Raw genomic sequence first — 20,943 nt, forward strand, 5'->3', positions numbered from 1 at the left:
GTGCAAGAAGCTCAGGCGGTCAGAGAACGTCCATGGTGCCAGGAGCCTCCGCTATCTCTGACAGCCTCCATCCATAAGAGAGGCTGTATGGCACTGCACGGCTTGCGGCGTCCTGCACCGGGACATCAAGCCAGAGAACCTCCTCGTCAACCCAGACACTGGGGACCTGAAGCTGATCGACTTCGGTTGCGGCACCTTCCTCCAGGAGTGGGCCTTTGCACAGTTTGCCGGTGAGCCCAGAGCGCGGGCCCTGCTCCCAGTGCCAGGCACTGCACAGCCCCATTCCCTCCTGGGCCGTGGGGTGCAGCATTCAGCCGGCTGCCGGCTGCCCTGGGGCACGGGGCAGGTGCTGTGCCCCAGGAGCCGGCTGCCGGCCCTGCCGACAGAAAGGGGATGCAAAAGCCGGGCCCCGGCTCCTCGGCTTGGCAGGCCCACAAGGCCTTGGGCTGCTCCGCTGGCGTTCTCAGCCTTGCAGAATGGATTCTTGGCTTTGGCCCATTGTCAGGGGGAGGCAGGCAGGCCTTGGGGGGAAGTTGTGGCCACAGCTGCAGTCCCTGCCTCTGGCAGGAGGCTGGCGCCAGGTTCTGGAAGGCAGCAGCCTGCGCCTGAGCAGCGCCGCCCGTCTCCCCTAGGAACACGCACGTACTGCCCGCCCGAGTGGATTGGCCTGCGCTGCTACCACGGCAATGGGGCGACCATCTGGTCCCTGGGCGTGCTGCTGTTGGAGATGGTGTGCGGGTTCCTGCCCTTCGAGAATGAGCGTGACATCATGTTGGGGCAGGTCTTCTTCCCGCAGGAGGTCTCTCCAGGTTGGTACGCGGCCTGAAGCAGGCAGGCTTTGGCAGGTGGCACCGCGCAGCCCAGCCCGGCCCTCCTGCAGCTCCACGGAACGTCCATGTGCCCTCAAGGGCCGGCTGCAGCAGGTGGCCCGTGGCAGGCTGGGTGTGGCACACTTGGCTGAAGGAGGGGACGCTTGTCCTGCCGTGCCGCTCTCCCGCCAAGGGCAGCTCCCAGCACACGCAGCGTGGCCCGGCTTCTGCAGGCGCCGGGAGCAGCTGGGCAGGAGCCTTCTGCAAGTGAGCGCCGCTTTCTGCCTTCTCTCCCCAGAGTGCCAACATCTGATCCGCTGGTGTTTGTACAAGCACCCCATGGACCGGCCGGTGCTGGAGCAGATCTTCTACCACCCTTGGGTGTTGGGCGGGCATTTCTGATGCCTTGCCGCAGCCTCTGCAGCACCCAGTTCCCGTGTCCCACGCAGGACTGAGGGCCCAGGAAATAAAACAACCCAAAACCCACTGCGGGCCTGGAAGTTTTGTCCTGGTTAGCAACTTCAGCTAAGGGAACCTCTTAGCAAAAGGGGTAATCAGAGCGTTCCCCTCAGCCTTTGTCAAGATTTTGGTGCCTTTCCTCCAGGTTGTCCCTCAAAATCAGAGGGGGGTGGAGCCTGCACCAGTCCCCCCAAATCGGTGGGAGACAGAGACTACTCCTAGGCCCCTCAAAACTGGAGGAGGATGGAGACTATCCCCAGGCCCCCCAAACTGAAGGGAGATAAATACCTGGCAACCCAAAGTAAGAGATGGATGTAGCCCAGAGCATCCCCCAAGTCACAGGGGGAAGAGGAGACTGCCAGCCCCCCCAAAGAGGAGGGGAATTGTGCCTGTGCCAGCCCCACAAATTGCAAGGGGACAGAGAACACCCCTGGCCTGGCAGAGGGCAAAGAGCGGCCGGGGGCTGCCAGGATGGTGACAACACTGGCAACCCCCAAATCAGAGAGGGACAAAGAGCCCGCACAGGCTTCCCAGAAGCAGAAAGGGGGCAGCAAATATCCCCTGTCCCGCTAAGTTGGAGGGGCACAGACACAAAAGGCCACACAAAAAGAGCATGAGGAACCAAGAGCACTGCTGGCCCCACAAGGGTAAGGAGGATGGAGAAACTCCCCATCTGTCTTTGTTTTGGAAGACAGGTGTCTGCCAGGGAGGGCAGGGGCCTCCCCTGGAATGAAAACGTAGACCCCCTCCCTCTATATTATTATAATTCTGAAATCAAGGGGCTTTCAGGCAGAGATCTGAGGATAGGAATAACAGTTCTTTATTAGTATTTATAACCAGGCAAACAAACAACAATAACTACAGCATTAACAGGAAAACAGAACCAGGGGCCCCGTGACAGCTTTCTCGGCTGAGACGGGATGGAGGAGAGGCTTTGTTTCACAAACCCCCTCGGGCGGGCAGTCCCGGTGCTCCTGCAGGGCTCTGAGGAACACTCAGCTGGAACAGCAGGGATGAGCTGAGATCCTGGGCCGGTGGCTGAGGTGGATCAGCAGCTCCACGGCGGTGCCTGGCACTGCCACACGTCCCGGCAGGACAGGGGGTGCGAGGCCACCAACAAAGAGGGGAGAAGGAGAAGCAGCAGCAGCTCCGTGTGAGTGATGGCGAAATTCCCTTCTCCCCACCGCAGCATCTCTGCACCCAAAGTGTCCTTCTCCGAAGCTGAAGAAAGCCCCCCAAACTGTCCCCGCTCTCCTCTTTTCCTGCCCCCCTTCCCTCCCTGGGCCCGGCCAAGCTCTTTGTCTTTTTTCAATCACCCAGCAATTACCCACAGTTAGGCTGTCCCCACAACTAATGGGTAAAAATTCCACAGGCAATCCGGAATTAAAAAAAAAAAAGACACCTAACCACAAACACCTGCCCCTGGCAATGACCTGAGATGGGATTGAATGTAACAAAAGGGCCATGGCCAGACCCTCATGTTCTTTGATCCCACATCATGTCATTGCCATAGGCAGGAAAAGGTACAGGTGTCTCCCCAGCATGGATCACAGGGAACATGGATCACCAGGTCTCTGCCAAACTTGAATTTTCCAAGGGGGGATGAAGCTGGAGCAGTGCACAAAGCTCTTCCTGTACTTTGGGGCATTTGCAGAGCTTCCCTTACTGGTGCTGCCGTTGGTGTTGGGTCAAGCTAGATCTCCAGGTGAAGCTCTTCCCACACTGGGGACACTCGTAGGGTGTCTCCCCAGTGTGGAGGCGTTTGTGGGTGTTGAGGCTGGAGCTGCGGCTGAAGCTCTTCCCACATTCCCCACACTCGTAGGGCCTCTCCCCAGTGTGGATGCGCCGGTGGGTGATGAGGTGGGAGTTGTGCTTGAAGCCCTTCCTGCAGTCGGGGCAGCGGAAGGGCCTCTCATCTGTGTGAATCCGCTGGTGCTCGAGGAGATGGGAGCTGGTCTGAAACCTCTTCCCACACTCGGGACACTCATAGGGCCTCTCCCCAGTGTGGATCATCTGGTGGATGGTCAGATGGGACCTCCGGCTGAAGGTCATCCCACATTTCTCACACTCATAGGGCTGTTCCCCGGTGTGGATCCTCTGGTGGCAGATCAGGCTGGAGTTCCGGCTGAAGCTCTTCCCACATTCCCCACACTCATAGGGCCTCTCCCCGGTGTGGATGCGCCGGTGGGTGATGAGGGTGTAGTTCTGCTTGAAGCCCTCCCCACAGTCAGGGCAGCAGAAGGGCCTCTCATCTCTGTGAATCCGCTGGTGCCTGAGGAGAGTGGAGCTCCTCTGAAACCTCTTCCCACACTGGGGACACTCGTAGGGCCTCTCCCCAGTGTGGATGCGCTGGTGGATGATGAGTTGGGAGCTCCAGCTGAAGCCCTTCCCACATTCCTCACACTCATAGGCCCATTCCCCAGTGTGGATCATCTGGTGACAGATCAGGCTGTTGCTCTGGCTGAAGCTCTTCCCACACTCCAAGCACTTGTAGGGCTTCTCCCCATCCTGAAGCTGCTCATGGACCACCAGCTCAGAGCCCTGGCTGGATCTCCGGTCGCCTTCCCGGCACAGGGTGGGTCTTTCCTCCTCAGAGCACCCTAGGCAGCGTTTGGAGCCCCTCCTCCTGCGGGATCTCTGGGGGTTTTCCTCCCCATTGGATTCCTGTGCCGTGGAGCTGCTCAGAACGGCCTCTTCCATGAGCTTCTCCTGTGGGGATTTGTCCTCCCTGGTCTCCATCCTCAGCTCCTTGTCTGGGGGAGGAAGGACAAGGAGAGGATGGGATTTGCCTCCGTGCCAGAGGGAAGGGGAAGGAGATCCCCCCAGTGCGTCCCCGGCAGGACGGCGCTGGCAGCGGGGTTGTCCTGCAGCCGGGGGCCAGGCTGGGCTGGGAGATGGAGCAGGAGAGAGGGGGAAAGGGGCACTGACTTCCTCCTCACCTGCCTGGGTGTCCTGGGGCATCTTCCTCTTCTCCACAGCCTCCTCCTCCATCCAGCCAAGGTTTGGGAATGGGAAATCCTGGTTTGAGGAAATACAAGGGATGAGGACATTGAGTTTGCAGGTCCCTCTGTCCAAGCTCATCTCTAGAAGTCACCGGACATCTGGGGTCCATAAAACCTCTAAAAAACACCAATATTCAGCTCTGAAAATGCCTCCCAGGAGTTCCCCATCTCTAGTCTCCCCTGTCTTCAAGGAGAGAAGGTTCAAGGGTTCCCGCCTGTCCCAGCTGCTGGGAGTCAAGCTTGTACTGGGGACAACCTGTCTGCTCAGTCCCTACCATCCCCAGGCTGCTGGGAGTGCCAGGAATCCAAAAAGTTCCCCCTGTTTCCATTTCCCCACTTAGGGATGGTGAGACCCCCCAATGTCCCCCCAAGGGGCATTTTCCACTCAGCTTTGGAGTTCCACATTCTCCAAACATTCCCCCCCCGCAAAATAAACCCAACCCAGGGACCCCCCCAGGATATCCGGGCAAAGCTCCCACTCCCCCATCACCTGTGGGATGGTGGGTGATGATCCCACAGGAGGGGGCTATGAATTCAAGGAGTGCTCAACCTTGTGGTTCCTTCTCCTTTCCCTGATCCTCCTTTGTCCCTCCTCTTCCTCCCTCTCCTCCCCTTCCATCCTTCCTCCTCCTCTTCCTCCCTAACCCCACCTCCTTCTCCTACTTCCATCCCTTCTCTCTCTCCTTCTTCCATCCCTCCTCCTCCTCCCCCAGGAGCAGTGACACCCTCGGTGCCCCGTTCCCAAACCCCTCACAGCCCACGGCAGGAGCGGGGATGGAGCCGGGACAGGTCGGGATGGGCAGCGCGGGGCTCTCCGCTGCTCCCACCCGCTGGGGACGGGGGGAACCCGGCCCGGGGAAAAGGAGAGGGAAACTGGGAAAATTGGGGGCTGCAGATCCAACCTGGGGCTGGCTGGGGACCCTGGCTGGGGACTGCCAGCCCTTGGGGCTCCTCTGGGGAGATGTGGGAGGGGGGAACACAGAGAGCGCTGGGGGATCCCAGGAGTGGCAGCACTGGCAGAGACTGGTTTATACTGGGATCATCCTGGCAGTGGCTGAGATTGCACTGGCTGTGTACTGACATCATACTGGGATCATACTGGGATCAGAGTGGCAGTGAGTAGGAGCCTGCAGGGGGCAATTGAGACCAGGTTGTGAGGAACTGGGAATATGCCCTGCACTCCCCAGAACCCCGGGATCGCCCCCCATAGGTCCCATGTGTCCCCCAGACCCTTCAGGATCCCCGAGTGCCCCCTCAGCACCCGTTCGAGGCCCCCCAAAGCGTCCCTGGATCCCTGAATGCTCCCGACCCCACAGATTCCCCTTCCAGCCACTGCTGGGAATTCATCTCCCATCATCCCACAACACAGTTCCGCGCCCAAACCTCCTGCCGTGCCCCGCGCCCTAAAGAGCCCGGTCACAGCTCCCCAGGTTCCCCCCAAGTGCTCCCGAGCCGTGTACATTCGCCCCGAGCACCTGCAGCTCGGACGCAGAAGTCTTCTCCAAGGGCTTCCCCACACCGCCGAACGCGCCTTCGGAGCCACTTCCGGGACTACAGCTCCCATCATGCTCCGCGGCCCCCATAGAGCGCTATTCCAGCCGGGACTGCATCTCCCGTCATGCCCCGCGCCTTACCGGAACCTATTGGCGCTGAGCCTCCAACTCCCGTGATGCTCCGCGGCCCCATTAAGCCTCATTAGACCGGCGCCTACAACTCCCATCATCCCCCGCGACCCAGAGATTCCCCGTTACAGCCCCCCAAGTGCCCGCCCGGACCCCGAAGGGCCCCCAGATTCCACTCCCTGACCTCCAAGTGAACCCCTGGACCCCAAAGTGCTCCCCCGAACCCCGAATTGTCTCACAGAATCCCTAAATGCCGCTCCAAGTGCCCTCCCGGCTCCCCATGTGTCCTCCAGACCCCCAGGTTGTCTCTAAATTCCCTCCCCAGACCCAAAACTGCCCCAAATGTTCCCCAGAAAAGTCCCCATGGACCCCAAAGTGGTCCCTTTTACCCTGTCTGAGAAAATGATAAAAATGATGATCAAAGGACTAAAAATAGGAATAATTAGCATAAAGAGGGAGAAATAGTGGTCAATTAATTAATGAACGGAAATGTGCTACTTTGAACCAAGGACCGATAATGTTTTTAGTTGCTAAAAATGTAACAATTCTTTTATATAAATATAAAAATTAGGTTATAAAAATACAGAATAATTGTATTATAAAAATAAAATTTTATTTTTATTAATTAATTAGATTTTAATTATAAAGAAAAATTATAAAGAGAAATGTTTTCAATGTTTTGGGATGTCAGTCCCAGGTGGGCCATGTCAGACATGCTGAGGCTCGGGGTGAGGAGCAGGTTGTCCAAACAGGGGCAGCCCACAAGGGGCTCGTTCTTCTCCCTGACCAGACCTCCTCAGGAGACATTCAGCATCAGGATTGTAAAGAGTAAATCGTTACCCCCTGATCAGTACACAAAGATGTTTTACAGTTTGAGCAGTAGAATGTTGTCACCGTAAGGGGCCTTCTTTGTTAATATAGCTCATGTTGTGTCATGTTTGGTAAATACCAATGTTGTTGTAACAGCCTTCTTTTTAAAATACTGTTATAAATGAAATTAGAATTTTGACAACTAGGTCCCTTGGGTTAATGGCAGTTTAATTAAAAATGAATACAATTTACTAAATTGAATAGTAATGTGGTATAAAAGAATACAGTTTAGTAAAATACTACAGTCTAATAAAAATAAAAATGTATATATATAATCTGCTAGTAATTAAGTATGATTAAAGCATAAGCAAAACTGACCAGGGTACAGAGGCTTCCCACCCTGCCTCAAGTTCAAAACAAAGCACTTCAAGCTAAACTTATATACTGTATCCTTATACATATTCCTTAATGTTTCCTCTAAGTTCCCTCCTATTTCAAGTTTTTCTGACTTTACATCACTTTTCTTCACGGCACATGCCTCACTTGTTGTTAGGGGGTCTTCAGTCTTCTTTCGGTGGTCTTTTGGCGAAGGCTTCTCTTCTTCCTTGTTGTCCTTTGGATAACCTTACAGGTTTGTGCATACATACTGAGCATTGTGTTATGTAAGTCTATTAATTAGCCTTATGTTTACTAATCTTTAGGCCCAATGCCTAAATTTGTTCTAATTTTGGTCCATCTCAAGGCAATTTTGGTCTTGAGACACCATTTATCTTCTAAACTACATCCTGTACCTTAATTTTGACATGTAACATCTGCAAAGGGGTACATCTGCTTTGTAACACTGATTCTTGATTGTTTTTAATAAGAACTTTAATAACAGTTACAATTTAGTTAGCACGAACCAATTCCATTTATTACAACTGCAAATACCCCTTATATCCCTTTTTATTAGTTTCCATGCTAACTGCCTTGCTTTCTTCCTTGCTATGGATAAACTTGTATTTTCTCAATTTCTTCTTTTGCTACCTCAATTGTTTGGCCTGCAGATCAGCTGCTAAGCCCATCCACATTCAGCTCTTAGTCTTCAGAGGGAAACTTTGAGCACAGTGAGAATCTCCCAGTGTGCAGGAGGGTCCCTGTGTGCCAGCTGCAGCTGGGGCCTCAGCCATCTCCTCTCTCAACAGGTTCCCCTCTGCAGCTTCACAGGAAAGGCCAACACCTCCCTCAGGGACACCTGCACCACACATTTCACATCTCCATGCCCGTATGTGATGTCCCTGTCACAGCTGCATTACCAGCTTGCTGCTGTGCAGATGCTGCCACCACCCAAAGCAAGGCCCTGTGTCCCTGAAGGGACCTGCCCTGCTCTGTGGCCTGGACTGAAGGTGGGTCTCTCCTGCCAGGGCAGGGCCCAGCACAGCTCTTCTGTTCCAATAAAGAGATGGAGCTCTCACCCCAGTGTCCGGCTGGTACCACCAGCAAAGCCCACACAGCACCAGCCCTGGCTGAGCTCCATGTCCAGGAGCAGGCAGGGCTGACCACGGTGTGGGCAGGCAGGAGCCAGGCAGGAGCTGCTGTGACCAGAGGCAGGGCCCCAAGGGGCTGGGGGCGTCTGTGTTGAGCATCCCTGGGCTGAGGGCACATTTCCTTCAGTGGCATCACCTGGGCCTGGACCTCCTCCAATGCCATGTCCAGGAAAAGAGGCAACCATCAAGAGCATCTCCTGGGACAGCGCCTGACCAGCAATGTCAGCAGGCAAAACCAAGGTTTTGTTTAGCAATGACGCTTTGATGAAGTCAAAGATTCACAGTCAGAGCAGTCCTCTAGTACAGATGGGAGTACACTTGGGGCAGACATCTAAGGCCATGAGGTCACAGAAGGCTCTGGGGTGACAGCAGGCTGAGGTGACAGCAGGCTCTGAGGTCACAGAGGTCTCAGAGCCCTGTGGTTGCACAGCACCACAAGGACCGAGCAGTCAGTCCTTGACCACGACTGTTGTGGTAGCAGCGGCGGCGGCAGCAGCGGTGCTGACATTGGGACAGCGGTGTCAGGACAGTGGTGGCAGCAAGAGCTGCAGGACTGGCAGTGGGCAAGGCACCATGGCCTTTGCTCTGCGCCTCCTCCTCCTGCTCCTCCTGGCAGTGGCCCTGCCTGACAGGGCTGCCCAGGCTGCTCCGTGGCGAGCAGGGCGAGCAGGTGAGCCGGCAGCCTCAGTCCCCTTTCCCAGGACAGTGCTCCCTTCTCCCTGGGAAGTGTTGGGGATGGTTTTCCCCAGGGCTTAAGGGAGGGTTTTCTCTATGGGAGGGACAGAGGCCTCAGGGGCCCTGGGCTGGTCCCACTGCCCTTCCAGGGATGTTGCACAGGGCCTGCAAAGAGGGTGGAGAGTGACCAGAGCCAGCCCAGAGCTCCCCAGGCCCCTCTGCAGCTTTGGCCATGTCCATTGACATTTGGCTCCCATGGCCTTACCTGAACCCTTTGCAGTGCCCAGTTCCCTAAGGCAGAAGGGGTTCCCAGCACACCATGGAATGGTTCTGATCTGTGCTTCCTTCCAGATGAGGGTGGTAGGAAGGCTTCTCAGGCAGCTTGGCTTCATGAAGATTTTCTGCCTCTGGAGCCCCATGCAGGTATGTTCTCACTGTCCCAACAAGGAATAAACACTGACAACCTGTCACGAACCAGGTGACAGAAGATTCTGTGGCTGTTGAGTTACAGGTGTGTCTGCAGCGAGGACATTTCAAGCTCCTTTTCTGGTGGCTGCAAGCAAGCCCAGCTCCCATTACAGGGGTGAGTGTTGCATCCCTGCTGATCCCACAGGCTGAGCCCTGGTTCTGTGGGATCCATTCATCTGAAATGGAAATACTTTCTGTTAAGATCCTCCTAGAGGGAGGAACAAACCTACAGGAGACAAGAGGCTGAGTGATCTGGAGAGACGCCGTGGTGGGTCCACGTCCCTCAGCCTTCTCCTGACACTCAGCAGCCGGGGGCTTTCTCTGCACATTTGGACACGCCGTGCCCGGCACAGCAGGAAGGGATCCATGGCAGCCTCACTGCCCCTCTGCTGCCTTCCCAGCCTGCAGGGCTGTTTCCCAGCCTGGCCTGGCTGCAGCTTCTCCCCAGCCTCTGCAGGAAGGCATTTGGCATCAGCTGTCAGGGAGCCCAAACTGCAGCACGGGCCATGCACACCCTGAAATCCCCTGCAATTTCCCAGTCTTGTGGTAGATGTGGCTGGCCTGGCTCCAAAGTTTGGATGCCTTCCTGAAACTTACCCATATCTTTGACAACTATTGCCTCCTGAAGATGCCACCTTCATGTTGGGGAACAAACAGCCCCACCTGATGCATGTATCCCTCTTCCTTTCTCCAGAGACGGAAGGAGAGGCTGTGCTGAAGGCAGCATTTCCCGGAGGAAGCAGTGGCCCATGGGCAGCCTCTGCTGCAGGAAGGGAGGCCATGCCAGGCACAGTCACAGTCCCAGGAGGTAATTGCTGTGCCCCTGGGCCTGAGCCCTGCTGAGGCTTGAGCTGCCATCTCTGCTGCTGGGCAGTGCAGGCACAGCCCGGACACGACCAGCACAGCCCAGTGGAATTATCCCCAGCAGGCTCAGGGCACTTGGCTACTGAGCAGTCCTGCTGGGGTCCCTCCACGGGAGACAGGTCCCAAAACCTGGCAGCAGCTGCAAAGGGGTGCCCATGGTGGGGAATAGGCAGAGGGGGAGGGCAAGGCTCCACTGTATCCTGAAAGAGCCTGGCCCAGTCCCTATGGGATGGGAGAGCTGTCCCAGCAGAACGTGGGCAGGAGGGAGGGAGGGCCTGAGGGACAGTTGTGGCACTGCCTGCTGTAGTTCTTCCCCATTGCTTTTACAATTCTTTCAGCTGTGGCAGAGAGAGGGCCCCAGTGGAGCCTGGGCTGCTCCAGCCACCTCTCCCAGGGATGCTGCACAGGGCCTGCAAAGAGGGTGGAGAGTGACCAGGAGCCAGCCCAGAGCCCCCAGGCCCCTCTGCAGCTGTGGCCATGTCCACTGACATCTGGCACCCACAGCCTTAGCACAGCTCCTTTGCACTGCCCCGTTCCCTAAGGTAGAAGGGGATCTCAGCACACCATGGAAACAGTTCTGATCTGTGCTCCCTTCTAGATTTGGAACTCAACCTCAATTATTTGGAAGTGCTACTGAATGATACTTTGAATATCTTGGAGAATGCTGGAGGCAAGTTCTTCTATTCCCTTTACTGACAGAACACAAAATGACAAGGTGGCAAGAGCATTTGCCATATCTCTTAACATAATCTCAGGCTTGTTGGGTTCTGGAAACCTCGCCCTGCTCCCTTCTAGAGCCCTGAGGGATCCCACAGGTCACTACCAGTGGGAAGAAGGAGCATTTAGCTGTCAATCTTCTTCCCGTGTGTAATATCAGTGTCTCCTTCCATGTGCTCTGTGCAGCCACGGAGAAGAGCAGAGAGGGAAGGGGCCGGGCCCAGGGCTGTGCCCCGGGGCTGTGCCTTGCATGGCTCCTTTGCCAGCCCCAGGGAGCCTGAGGGTCTCCTACAGAGCCACGGGAGCTGTTCTGTCCTACCTCTTTTTTCAGCCAAGCCTCTTGCTGAAGGTGATCTGGCTTCCCAACCCACACCCAGGACTGAGGCTCTGGAAGATGGTGAGGGTAGGTGAAGGCCTTTCCCCCTGGGAGAGCTGCCAGCTCAGAGCCCAAGGCTTGGCCAGGAGAGCATCGCTGCAGGTGCCAGGACAGAGCCATGCACGTGTGTGCCCTTGCCCTGTGTGATCCTCTCACCGCTCCTGAGGCTCAGTGCTGCCTGTTCAGATCAGAAGAGATGACAGAAGCTTCTGTGGCTGTTGAGTTACAGGTGTGTCTGCAGGGAGGACTCTCCCAGCTCCTGGGTTGGTTGCTGCACACAAGCCCAGCTCCCGTCACAGGGGTGAGTGGTGTGTCCCTGCTGACCCCACAGGCTGAGCATTGGCATTCTGGGATCCATTCCTGGGAAATGGAATTATTTTCCTCTAAGGTCCTTCAAGAGGAAATACCAAAGCTACAGGAGTTATGAAACCCCATGAGCCATCCAAACCCATGAGGCAAATGCTGAAGAAAATTCTGCAGGAAGGACAAGGTGGGTCCATGTCCCTCAGCCTTCTCCTGAGACTCAGCAGCCAGGGGCTTTCTCTGCACATCTGGACATGCAGTGCCCAACACAGCAGGATGGGATCCATGGCAGCCTTGCTGCCCTGCTGCTGCTTTCAAGCCCTGCAGGGCTGTTTCCCAGCCTGGCCTGGCTGCAGCTTCTCCCCAGCCTCTGCAGGAAGGCATTTGGTATCAGCTGACAGGGAGTCCAAACTGCACCATGGGCCATGCACAGCCTGAGATCTTGTAGAATTCTCTGGTCTCCGGGTAGATCAGAAATGGCAGCTGTTTGGAGAAAGGAGGGCCCTGGCCAATCCCAAAAGTTGATATGATATCCTGGTCCTTAACCAAGTCTTTGAGAAGCATTGCCTCCTGAAGATGCCACCTCCCCAGTGGGGAATGCTGCCATCTGATCCAGCTGTCCCTTTCTGCAGAAGTGGATGGAGAGGCTGTGCTGAAGGCAGCGTTTCCCAGAGGAAGCAGTGGCTCATGGGCAGCCTCTGCTGCAGGAAGGGAGGCCATGCCAGGCACAGTCCCAGGAGGTAATTGCTGTGCCTCTGGGCCTGAGCCCTGCTGAGGCTTGAGCTGCCATCTCTGCTGCTGGGGAGCGCCCACCCTTCAGGGATGTTGCACAGGGCATGGGAAGAGTGTTGAGAGTGACCAGGAGCCAGCCCAGAGCATTTCAGGCCCCTCTACAGCTTCCTCCATGTCCATTGACATCTGGCTCCCATGGTCTTACCCAACCCCCTGGCAGTGCCCAGTTCCCTAAGGCAGAAGGGCGATCCCAGCACACCATGGAATGGTTCTGATCTGTGCTCCCTTCCAGATGAGGTTCCCAGGAAGGATTCTCCATTAGATTGGCTGGATAAAGTTTTGAAGCCCTTGGAGCCTCCTGCAGGTATGTTCTCAGTGTCCCATTGAGGAATAATCATTGACATCCTGGTAGGAACCAGGTGACAGAAGCTTCTGTGGCTGTTGAGTTACAGGTGTGTCTGCAGGGAGGACTTTCCCAGCTCCTTTGCTGATCACTGCCCGCAAGCCCGGCTCCCATCGCAGGGGTGAGTGGTGTGTCCCTGCCGTACCCACAGGCTGAGCATTGCTTTTCTGGGATCCATTCCTGGGAAATGGAACTATTTTTTGTTAAGGTCCTCCGAGAGGGAAGAACAAAGCCACAGGACAGAAAGAATCACTTGAGTCACACCACATCCTGAAAGAAATAGAGAAGGAACTGCTCAAAGGGCGTGGTGGGTCCATGTCCCTCAGCCTTTCCTGAGACTCAGCAGTCAGGGTTTTTTTCTGGACATGCCATGCCCTGCACCATGGGAAGGGATCCATGGCAGCCTCGCTGCCCTGCTGCTGCTTTCAAGCCCTGCAGGGCTGTTTCCCAGCCTGGCCTGGATGCAGTTTCTGCCCAGCCTCTGCAGGAAGGCATTTGGCATCAGCAGGCAGGCTGCCCAAACTGCACCATGGCCCATGCACACCTTGAGATCCTCTGCAACTTCCTGGTCTCTGAGCAGATCAGGAGAGGTGGTGGTTTGGACAAGAGAGAGCCTGGGCCTTTTCCTGATCCTCTTCCATGTCTTTGACAAGCACTGCCTCCTGAAGAGGCCACTTCCCTGCTATGTGATGGTTCCATCTGATCCAGCTGTGCCTCTTCCTTTCTCAAGGGATGGACAGAGAAGCTCTATGGAAGGCGGCATTTCTTGAAGGAAGGGAGGCAATTGCAGGCACGGGCCCAGGCACAGGAGGTAATTGCTGTGCTGGGCTCAGCCCTTGGTGGGGCTGTGTGCCAGCAGCTCTTCCCACAGGGCCCCTCCTTGCATGGCTGAGCAGCAGCCAAAGCTGGAGGTGCCTCGGCTTCCAGGCCTCTGGAGCTCATTCCCAGCCCCTGGAATCGGGATTCCTGCACCAATGTCCATCCCACTGCAGCTGCTCCTGGAGCTGGCCCTAAGCATCCAGAGGCCCAAGACACAGGAGCAGCCCCGAGTGGGAGCCCTGCCATGACCCCAGAGCCACAGCCAGCCCTGGCTCCCAACTGGGCAGGGGCTGCACTGGCCCCTGACAGGGCCTGGCTCTGTCCCCTTGGGCTGGGGGAGCTGTCACAGAGCAGGGAGGGTCAGGGGTGGCAGTGGCTGCTCAGGGATGGGTTTGGCCCGTGTCCCTGGAAGGAGTCACTGCCCAAGCAGCTGTGCTGTCCCTGGGTTCTCCTCTCAGCTTTCTGGGTTTTATTGGGTGACACAGCCTGTGCCAAGGGACAGCAAGGTGCCTTCAGGCCCCAGCTCTGTGGGAAACAGGGAATATCCTGGACATACCCACCATGCTGCCAGCTCAGCAGTGGAGCACAGCACGGGCTCACGCTGCCCATTGCTCCCACAGATGCAGCCAGCACAACACGTGTTCCCAATTTCCAGAAGGGCATCGGAAGAGGTTTCTGTCAAGGAACACGCTGTTGGCTAGAATTAATGGCAGGCCTGCTTTGTTTGGTGCATTTCTTCGTTTTATGCTGTGTTGGAATCTGGTATGTCTGGAAGACAAAATGGTGAGTGTTTCGTTCATTTTTCCCTCAAACAGCTTCTTTTGAAAGTTATTGTAGAATAGAAACATTCCCAGTGAAGCTGCTGTAGACCTGTGGCTAGTCCTTGGTTGTCCAAATAACTCTGCTGAGAGTTCTGCTGCTGCCCAGGCCTTTCATTGGCCTCTTAATTGCTGGGCCTTGTCCTGGGGAGCCCGCTGGGGCTGCAGCCAGTGCTGGCTGCCACTGAGGCTGCCTGGCCAAGAGCAGCCCCAGGAGCAGCGGGCAGAGGCAAAGCAAGGTGGGCAGGAGAAAGAGCGGGGACGAGATTGCCCTTGAAAGGCAGAGGTGCTCTGGGGCCCACTCCTGGCCAGGGACCCTGCCCAGAGCCATCCCCTGCTCTCCAGGGCCTTGAGGGGCAGCTGTCCAGCTGGGCCAAGCTGTGCCAGCAGCTCCAGCCGTGCTGGGGAGCCTTGGCAGCTCTGGGCCCTGCTGTGCAGGAGGGTCCCTGTGTGCCAGCGGAAGCTGGGGGCCTCAGCCACTTTCTTTCTCTACAGGAGCGCCTCTGCAGCTTCAGATGTCCGGCCAAACAGCTCAGTGTTGTGAAAAATGAGGTTCACATATTTTTCTTATAGAATTTAAAGGTTTAATAAAAAGATGATTCGGAGCTAAAAATAAAGTACATAGATACGGCCAGGTGTCTCTGCATTCAGCCAAGAGAGCACACCTTACTAACAAAGGATTGTCCCTTAAAAACAGAATCCTACTACATATCCATAAATTCTCATGCATATTCATACATTCTTCTTAGGATCTTTGGTGTTCTTCTGTTTAGTTTTCTCTTGCCCCCTTCCCAATAGATCAATCTTCTTGGCGCCAACGAGATTTACATTCCCTGATAACAGAAATGCAATAAATTCCTCCCCCAGAGTTCTGGTCACTGCTGTCTTCATCTGGATAAGGTAGTTTCTGAATGTAGGGGGCATCTCCAGCTATCTTTTGCAGTCTTTGGGTTATACAAACTAAAGTAGTTTTTGTTTTAATACTATGCTGTAATAAATTAATCTATGAGTAAAAATTCGTAAAGGGTATAAATAAAATATATATATATGTGATTCCAATGGCATAAAATACAACATGTAGTGGGAATAAGTCCTTCTCCGGATCTGGTCGTGATTCTCCTCCGAGAGGCAACAGATTGCAGCCAAACACCCAGATAACGATCACAAGCAGGCACATCAGCCCAGGCCATCGAACAAACAAAAGAACGGGCCCGGACGAGATATCGCCGGACCTGAGCACCTCCGCCCTGCCCGCCTGTGTTGGAGAAGTGGAAAAAAAACTAGACAAAGGAAGAGGAGCCAGCCGAGATAAGCCATCGGCTCCAGGATGGGTCCCACCACTCCACCCTAATGGCCCGGACCAAAATGATATCAAAAAGACATCCTGGACCTCTTTACATATGAGGAGCCTCTGCCCAGCGTCTATTGACTCTATTCTCCGGTGCCAGGAAATCTATTCTTCGAACAATCAAGAACCTCTTAGCGAAGGGTGCCTGCTTGGAATTTGGCCTCGGGACACAAACTTCCTATAAAAACCCAGGCCAAGTGACTCTCAGGCGTGGATTTGGGAGCACCTATACCTTGTGTATAGACCCTGTCCACCCAGCGCTGCGCTGCTTATTTTATTGTTGTTTTTTCTCGTTGTTCGAATTTATTATTGTTTTATAATAAATTTCTCTTTTATATAACCCGAAATTGCCTTTGCATTTATAAAACTATGCTTTGATAGGCTTCTAATTCCCCAGAAGGGATTGATCCCCTTTTCTGCACATTCGTAAAGGTTATATCCTTCATGATGAATGCACCCTTTTTCCCTCTTGTCTAAGGACCAATATTGGTTGGGCTCTTGGGGAACTCATTTAATTCCTAGATTCTTCATTATAAGATATCTTTTGCATGCCATCCGCCCCACCAGGGTTCTATATCTTTTTCCAGTTTGTAGAATACAGTCTTCCCCAATTACCTTAGCCTTTAATTCCCATTTTTCCCTTCTCCTATACCCTGGTGTTCTTTGGTTTTCCCCAGTTCGTTTTATGCTTAAAATTTCTCGAGGTTTTAAGCTAATTCCCTCCCAGGGCCAAATATCAGACATTTTAGTACTCCCACATACCCAACAATCAGTTATATTTAATTCCTTGCTGATCTTTTCAGCTGAATCAATGAACAAGTTCTTCCCACTCAAATTTTCCTATTCTTCATTTCCCACGCTCATGTCCACTCTTTTCTCCTTTACCACATCAGGTTCACCTTTTACTGGTTCGTTCTTTTCAAAGCACAGCCAAGTATCCCTCATGGGACAGTCTCCCAAAAGACATTCTCTAAAAGTGGCTGTATTTCTGGTAATCCAATATGTTTTTCCGTTTTCTTGGCATTCTTCTAATTGTGATTTGTTATAACAAGAAGGACTCAAATTTGTGTGGACCCTTACCAGGGACCCTAGATTTTCCCCATCATACAAGGGATAATAACATTTCATGCAAGAGTCTGTCCCCATGGCATTGGTGAGGTGCATTGCTATCACCAGACCTTGATGAGCCTTGTGATGATCCTTTTAGGCTCCCTCCTGTCCGTGACTCCCAAGAGGTCAGCAGGAACCATGTTTGATCTCCCCTGGTCTTGCCTCTTGGGGTTTTCCTCACACTTTTTTGGGAGTCTGGGTCCAAGGCTTACAGCTTTATTATTTTTTTTGTCCTTCTCCTTTTTACTGTTGTCGGTTTTGGTCTTGGGAAAAGTTGCCCAGGGAGGGATATAGTCTTGGCTAGGAAATTGGAGCCTTATTCGGGGGGGAGGGGAGGGTTATTTTACTTTTTAAAATAATAATAATAATAATATAGTTACAAGTTAAGCACAACTGGAAAACACTTTAACATTAGTTCACAAACTTTAAAGAAACACTTAACCACAAATGTTGCAGCCAAGAGAACACTTAACAACAACTGTTGTAATTCCAGTTCCTGGTTGGGGACTTTAGTCTCTGGGTTTCCTTCTTAAGGTTATTTTCAAGTCCTTGGTGTTGGGGACAACAGTCCAGTTAGAGGGATCTTTTTCAGAGTTTACTTCCCCATCTGGTGGTGCCACTGGTCCTTTAACTCAAGTCACGTGTGTCCACCCTTTTTCCCGGGTTCTCACAGCCGTATGTGTGGTGAGTTGAAATTGGTAGGGTCCTTCAAACTTTGGAGTGAGAGGAGAGTTAGCCCAAGATTTTACCAATACCCAATCCCCGGGGTTAATATGGTGTGTGTCTACCTCAAAGGGAGGAGTTTGAGGGAGATACCCTTTTTTCCTGAGGTTTTCTAAAGTTTTAACAACAGTTTCCAAATACCTCCTTGAGGTTTCCTCCCCTTCAGTATACTGGGCAGTGCTGTAAGGAGTAATTAGGAAGGGGAGTCCAAATAACATTTCATAGGGGGATACCCCTAAATCTGCTCAAGGTCGGGTTCTTATATGTAATAAAGCCAAAGGGAAACATTTTATCCAATCTAATTTAGTCTCCAGAGTCAGCTTGGTTAAGGTCGTTTTTATGGTCTTATTCATGCGTTCTACCCGACTGGAGCTCTGGGGATGCCATGGGGTGTGTAACCTCCACTTTATCCCCGGGGCTTCAGTGGTTTCCTGGAGGACACGGGCAGTGAAATGGGGGCCTTGGTCCGAGTCTATGTTATTGATTAACCCATACCTGGGGACAATATGTTCCAAAAGTATTTTGACTACTACTCTCGCTGTTTCATTCCAAGTGGGAAAAGCCTCTGGCCAATGGGTCAGGTTATCTACGATCACTAGCAGGTGTTTGTATCCCTGTGCTAGAGGCATTTCTGTGAAATCAATTTGCACATTTTGGAAGGGTCTCTCCGCTAGTTCCCTCCCCCCGGTACGGGTTTCGTCATCACTCGTTCGTTTACCCTTTGACACATTACACAGCCCTGAGTGATGGCCTTTGCTATATCATAAACCCCTATGCAGATGTTCTCCCTCAAGGAGTGGACACATAGACCCTGCGTCCCCCAATGTGTCAATTTGTGTATTTCATCCAATACCCTGCTATTGCAGTCCGCAACTCCAGGATCTCGTCCAGAGAAGCAGCAGGATTCTGGGAACCAGCATCAAACACCAACCGAGACGGGCTCCCGTTCATGAAACCATTTATTCAGCATGGGAACAAAGTCAGGTCCAGAACAGAGAGCTCTGAACAGAGGCACAGCAGGGGTTTTTGAGGGACAGAACCCCCGAGGGTTTCCACCTTTGAGGGTGGAGTTCAGGGTCAGGGAGCAGTAGAAGCACACCAAGGGAGAACCCCTCAGGGACGCAAACCCATTCAGAACTCCTGGGCCGCCCTTCTCAAGGGGTTTGGGGTGGGACAATGTAACTCTTTGTCTCCCTGAGGCTGCTGCCACACCACTATAATATTTTTTCCCCTGATCTATCATGCTGAGCACCATGCAAGGCCATAGAGAGGTCAAGACAACCTCTGTTTTTAAACTCTGCCCTGCAGCTATTCCTTACGGTGCTGTCAGCAGGGAAGACATTTTGTCTTCTAAAACCTTACCTCTGATAGTTTTTCCCATCTGAAAACTATCTGGGCCAGGGGCAACACCCAGGGACCTGCCCTGCCTGGGGGAACCTATACCTGGATCTTATAACTAAGTATCAGAAACAAGGGCACACACTCTGTATTCCAGACTCCAACATTTTATTCTTATTCTTAATTTTCCATGTTTTAAGTACTACTATGTCTTCATCTACTTCAGCTTCTACCTCTTCTTCCTAATATTCCTATTCTTATTCTTTATCATTTTTTGGTTTCTGGAGGGTCTTATGCAGGTTTTAGTGGGGGGGTGGGGTGTTGGGGGTTGGGGTTTTTTTCTTTCCTACTACTACTTTCTAAACACAACTTTCTTTTCTTTTGTTAGAACTGTGTGTGTTGCAGTCCAGCAGGCCGCCGTCGTGTCCTGGGAGCAACACCTCCTGTCTGTGTCCATTCCTCATGGCCAAAGTGCCCCAGGATCAGCATGGAGTCCTTTCCGGAGGAGAGGAAATGGCCTTGGAGTCCAGCAGGGAGGAGCTGGAGCCAGTGTCCCTGCAAAGGGCCAAGAGCCGTGTGGCTGTGGCCCTCGGGGACCCGGTGCAGGGGTGCCACTGGCGGTGCCAGGCTGCCGCTGGGAGCCGATGACTTTCCAGGTGCCTTCCCGGCCGGACGATGGGCCGGGATGCGGCGCTGAGCCTCGGCAGCGAGGGTCCCCCTTCGGGTGCCGCTTTGGGCTGCCGTGTGCCCTCGGGGAGCTGCCCCAGGGGTGCTGCAGAGCGGCTGGGGCCGGCTCGGCCCACAGGGCCAGCGCAGGCCGGGGCAGCCCGTGCGGCTCCCTCGGGGCGCCGGGCAGGCCGCGGGGCAGCCGCCATCTGCAGCCCGGCGCTGCTGGCAGCGGGCGCTGATCCTGTGGCTGTGCCGCCAGGCAGGGGCAGCGGAACAGCCCCCGCAGCCCCTGCAGCCCCCGCAGCCCCCGCAGCACCTGCAGCGCCCACCTCAAGAGCGAGCGGCCTTTCCTGTGGGGAAGCAGCTGCCCAGGAGAAGAGACATCTTCCACCGTGGCTTGGGCTGCCAGAGGGCCAGGCCCGGCACACAGTTGCTCTTGTGGGCACAGCTTGGGCTCCTGGCACTCCACCCAAGCTTCTCGAGGGACAGGCAGCAGGATTCCCTCCTGGGCTAAATCTGCCAGTCTCTGCTGCCTGGCCTCTTCTCCTTCCTCGTGCAGCTCCAGGACGCTCACCTCATCCCAGTCATCATCCTCCCGCTGCCAGGCCTTGAGCTGGCTGCACAGGATGTCGCAGTATTCCCTGCTGTCCTGAGCCAGCTCTCCATCACTGTCATCATCCCAGCTGGACCTGGAGGATTTTCTCTTTGCTTTGCCTCCAGTCACCTCCTGGCCATCCTGGCACAGCTCTTGCTTGCGGCAAGCTTCCCAGTCCAAGAGTGCCCGGCGGCTCGTGCCTTCTCCTGGGGACAGCCGCTGCTCAGGAGATTCTTCCCAATCTGAGAATTCCTGACAATGATCGCTGTCCGCCTGCCACGGCTCCTGCTCCCTGCACTCGCCCCACTCGGAGACAACTGGGGAGGGCTCTTGCTCCCTGCCCTCATCCCAGTCCCACAAATGCCAGTAGCTCCCCCATACTTGGACCAGCTCTTGCTCAAGGCCTTCATCCCACTCAGAGAGCTCCTGGCAGCTCTGGGCTTCTCCTGGGGACAGCTGTGGCTCAGTGCAGGCTTCCCCTGGCGTCCCTTGCTGGAACTTGTTCATTTCTCCTCGGCAGAGCTCTGGCTCTTCCTCAGCGCAGGACTCCACGGCTCCTCTCCTCCCTCTGCTTGCCCTCTCAGCCTCCTCCTGCTGCTCCCTCAAGGCCTGGGCTCTCTGTGAGCCGGGCCAGGGCCTGGGGGGCTGGGACTTGGGCTTCGCCTTCTCCTCCTCCTTGCCTGCAGTCCTCTGGCGCACACAGGTACCTGGACACAGCCACTGTCCTGGGACTGACCCAGGCCCCACAAGCCCTTTA

General features: G+C 54.4%; 2 protein-coding genes across 3 annotated transcripts; one reads left to right on the forward strand and one right to left on the reverse strand.

The window, feature by feature from the left end:
* Positions 1-2,066: 2,066 nt before the first annotated feature.
* LOC147646509 (uncharacterized) lies at positions 2,067-5,819 on the reverse strand. Its single transcript, XM_086873342.1, has 3 exons — positions 5,746-5,819; positions 4,208-4,286; positions 2,067-4,021 (listed from the first exon to the last, which is right to left on the reverse strand). The coding sequence occupies exons 2-3, from the start codon at positions 4,257-4,259 to the stop codon at positions 2,931-2,933; spliced, it is 1,143 nt and encodes a 380-aa protein (XP_086729468.1). The 5' UTR covers positions 4,260-4,286; positions 5,746-5,819; the 3' UTR covers positions 2,067-2,930.
* Positions 5,820-8,666: 2,847 nt separating this feature from the next.
* On the forward strand, positions 8,667-16,098 carry LOC147646510 (uncharacterized). Of its 2 annotated transcripts, XM_086873344.1 has the most exons (13): positions 8,667-8,898; positions 9,255-9,326; positions 9,415-9,486; positions 10,066-10,179; positions 10,834-10,905; positions 11,284-11,355; positions 11,558-11,629; positions 11,717-11,818; positions 12,656-12,727; positions 12,816-12,887; positions 13,497-13,577; positions 14,206-14,368; positions 14,899-16,098. In XM_086873344.1, the coding sequence occupies exons 1-13, from the start codon at positions 8,802-8,804 to the stop codon at positions 14,945-14,947; spliced, it is 1,110 nt and encodes a 369-aa protein (XP_086729470.1). In that variant the 5' UTR covers positions 8,667-8,801; the 3' UTR covers positions 14,948-16,098. The 2 variants fall into 2 exon arrangements, with proteins under 2 accessions (XP_086729470.1, XP_086729471.1); XM_086873345.1 differs by lacking the exons at positions 9,415-9,486; positions 13,497-13,577; positions 14,206-14,368; positions 14,899-16,098 and adding an exon at positions 12,264-12,371 and having other exon boundaries at positions 8,678-8,898; positions 12,816-12,963.
* Positions 16,099-20,943: the final 4,845 nt, after the last annotated feature.

The sequence above is a fragment of the Cyanistes caeruleus genome, unplaced genomic scaffold (assembly GCF_971803275.1).
Source record: "Cyanistes caeruleus unplaced genomic scaffold, bCyaCae1.hap1.1 HAP1_SCAFFOLD_94, whole genome shotgun sequence".
NCBI lineage: Eukaryota > Metazoa > Chordata > Aves > Passeriformes > Paridae > Cyanistes > Cyanistes caeruleus.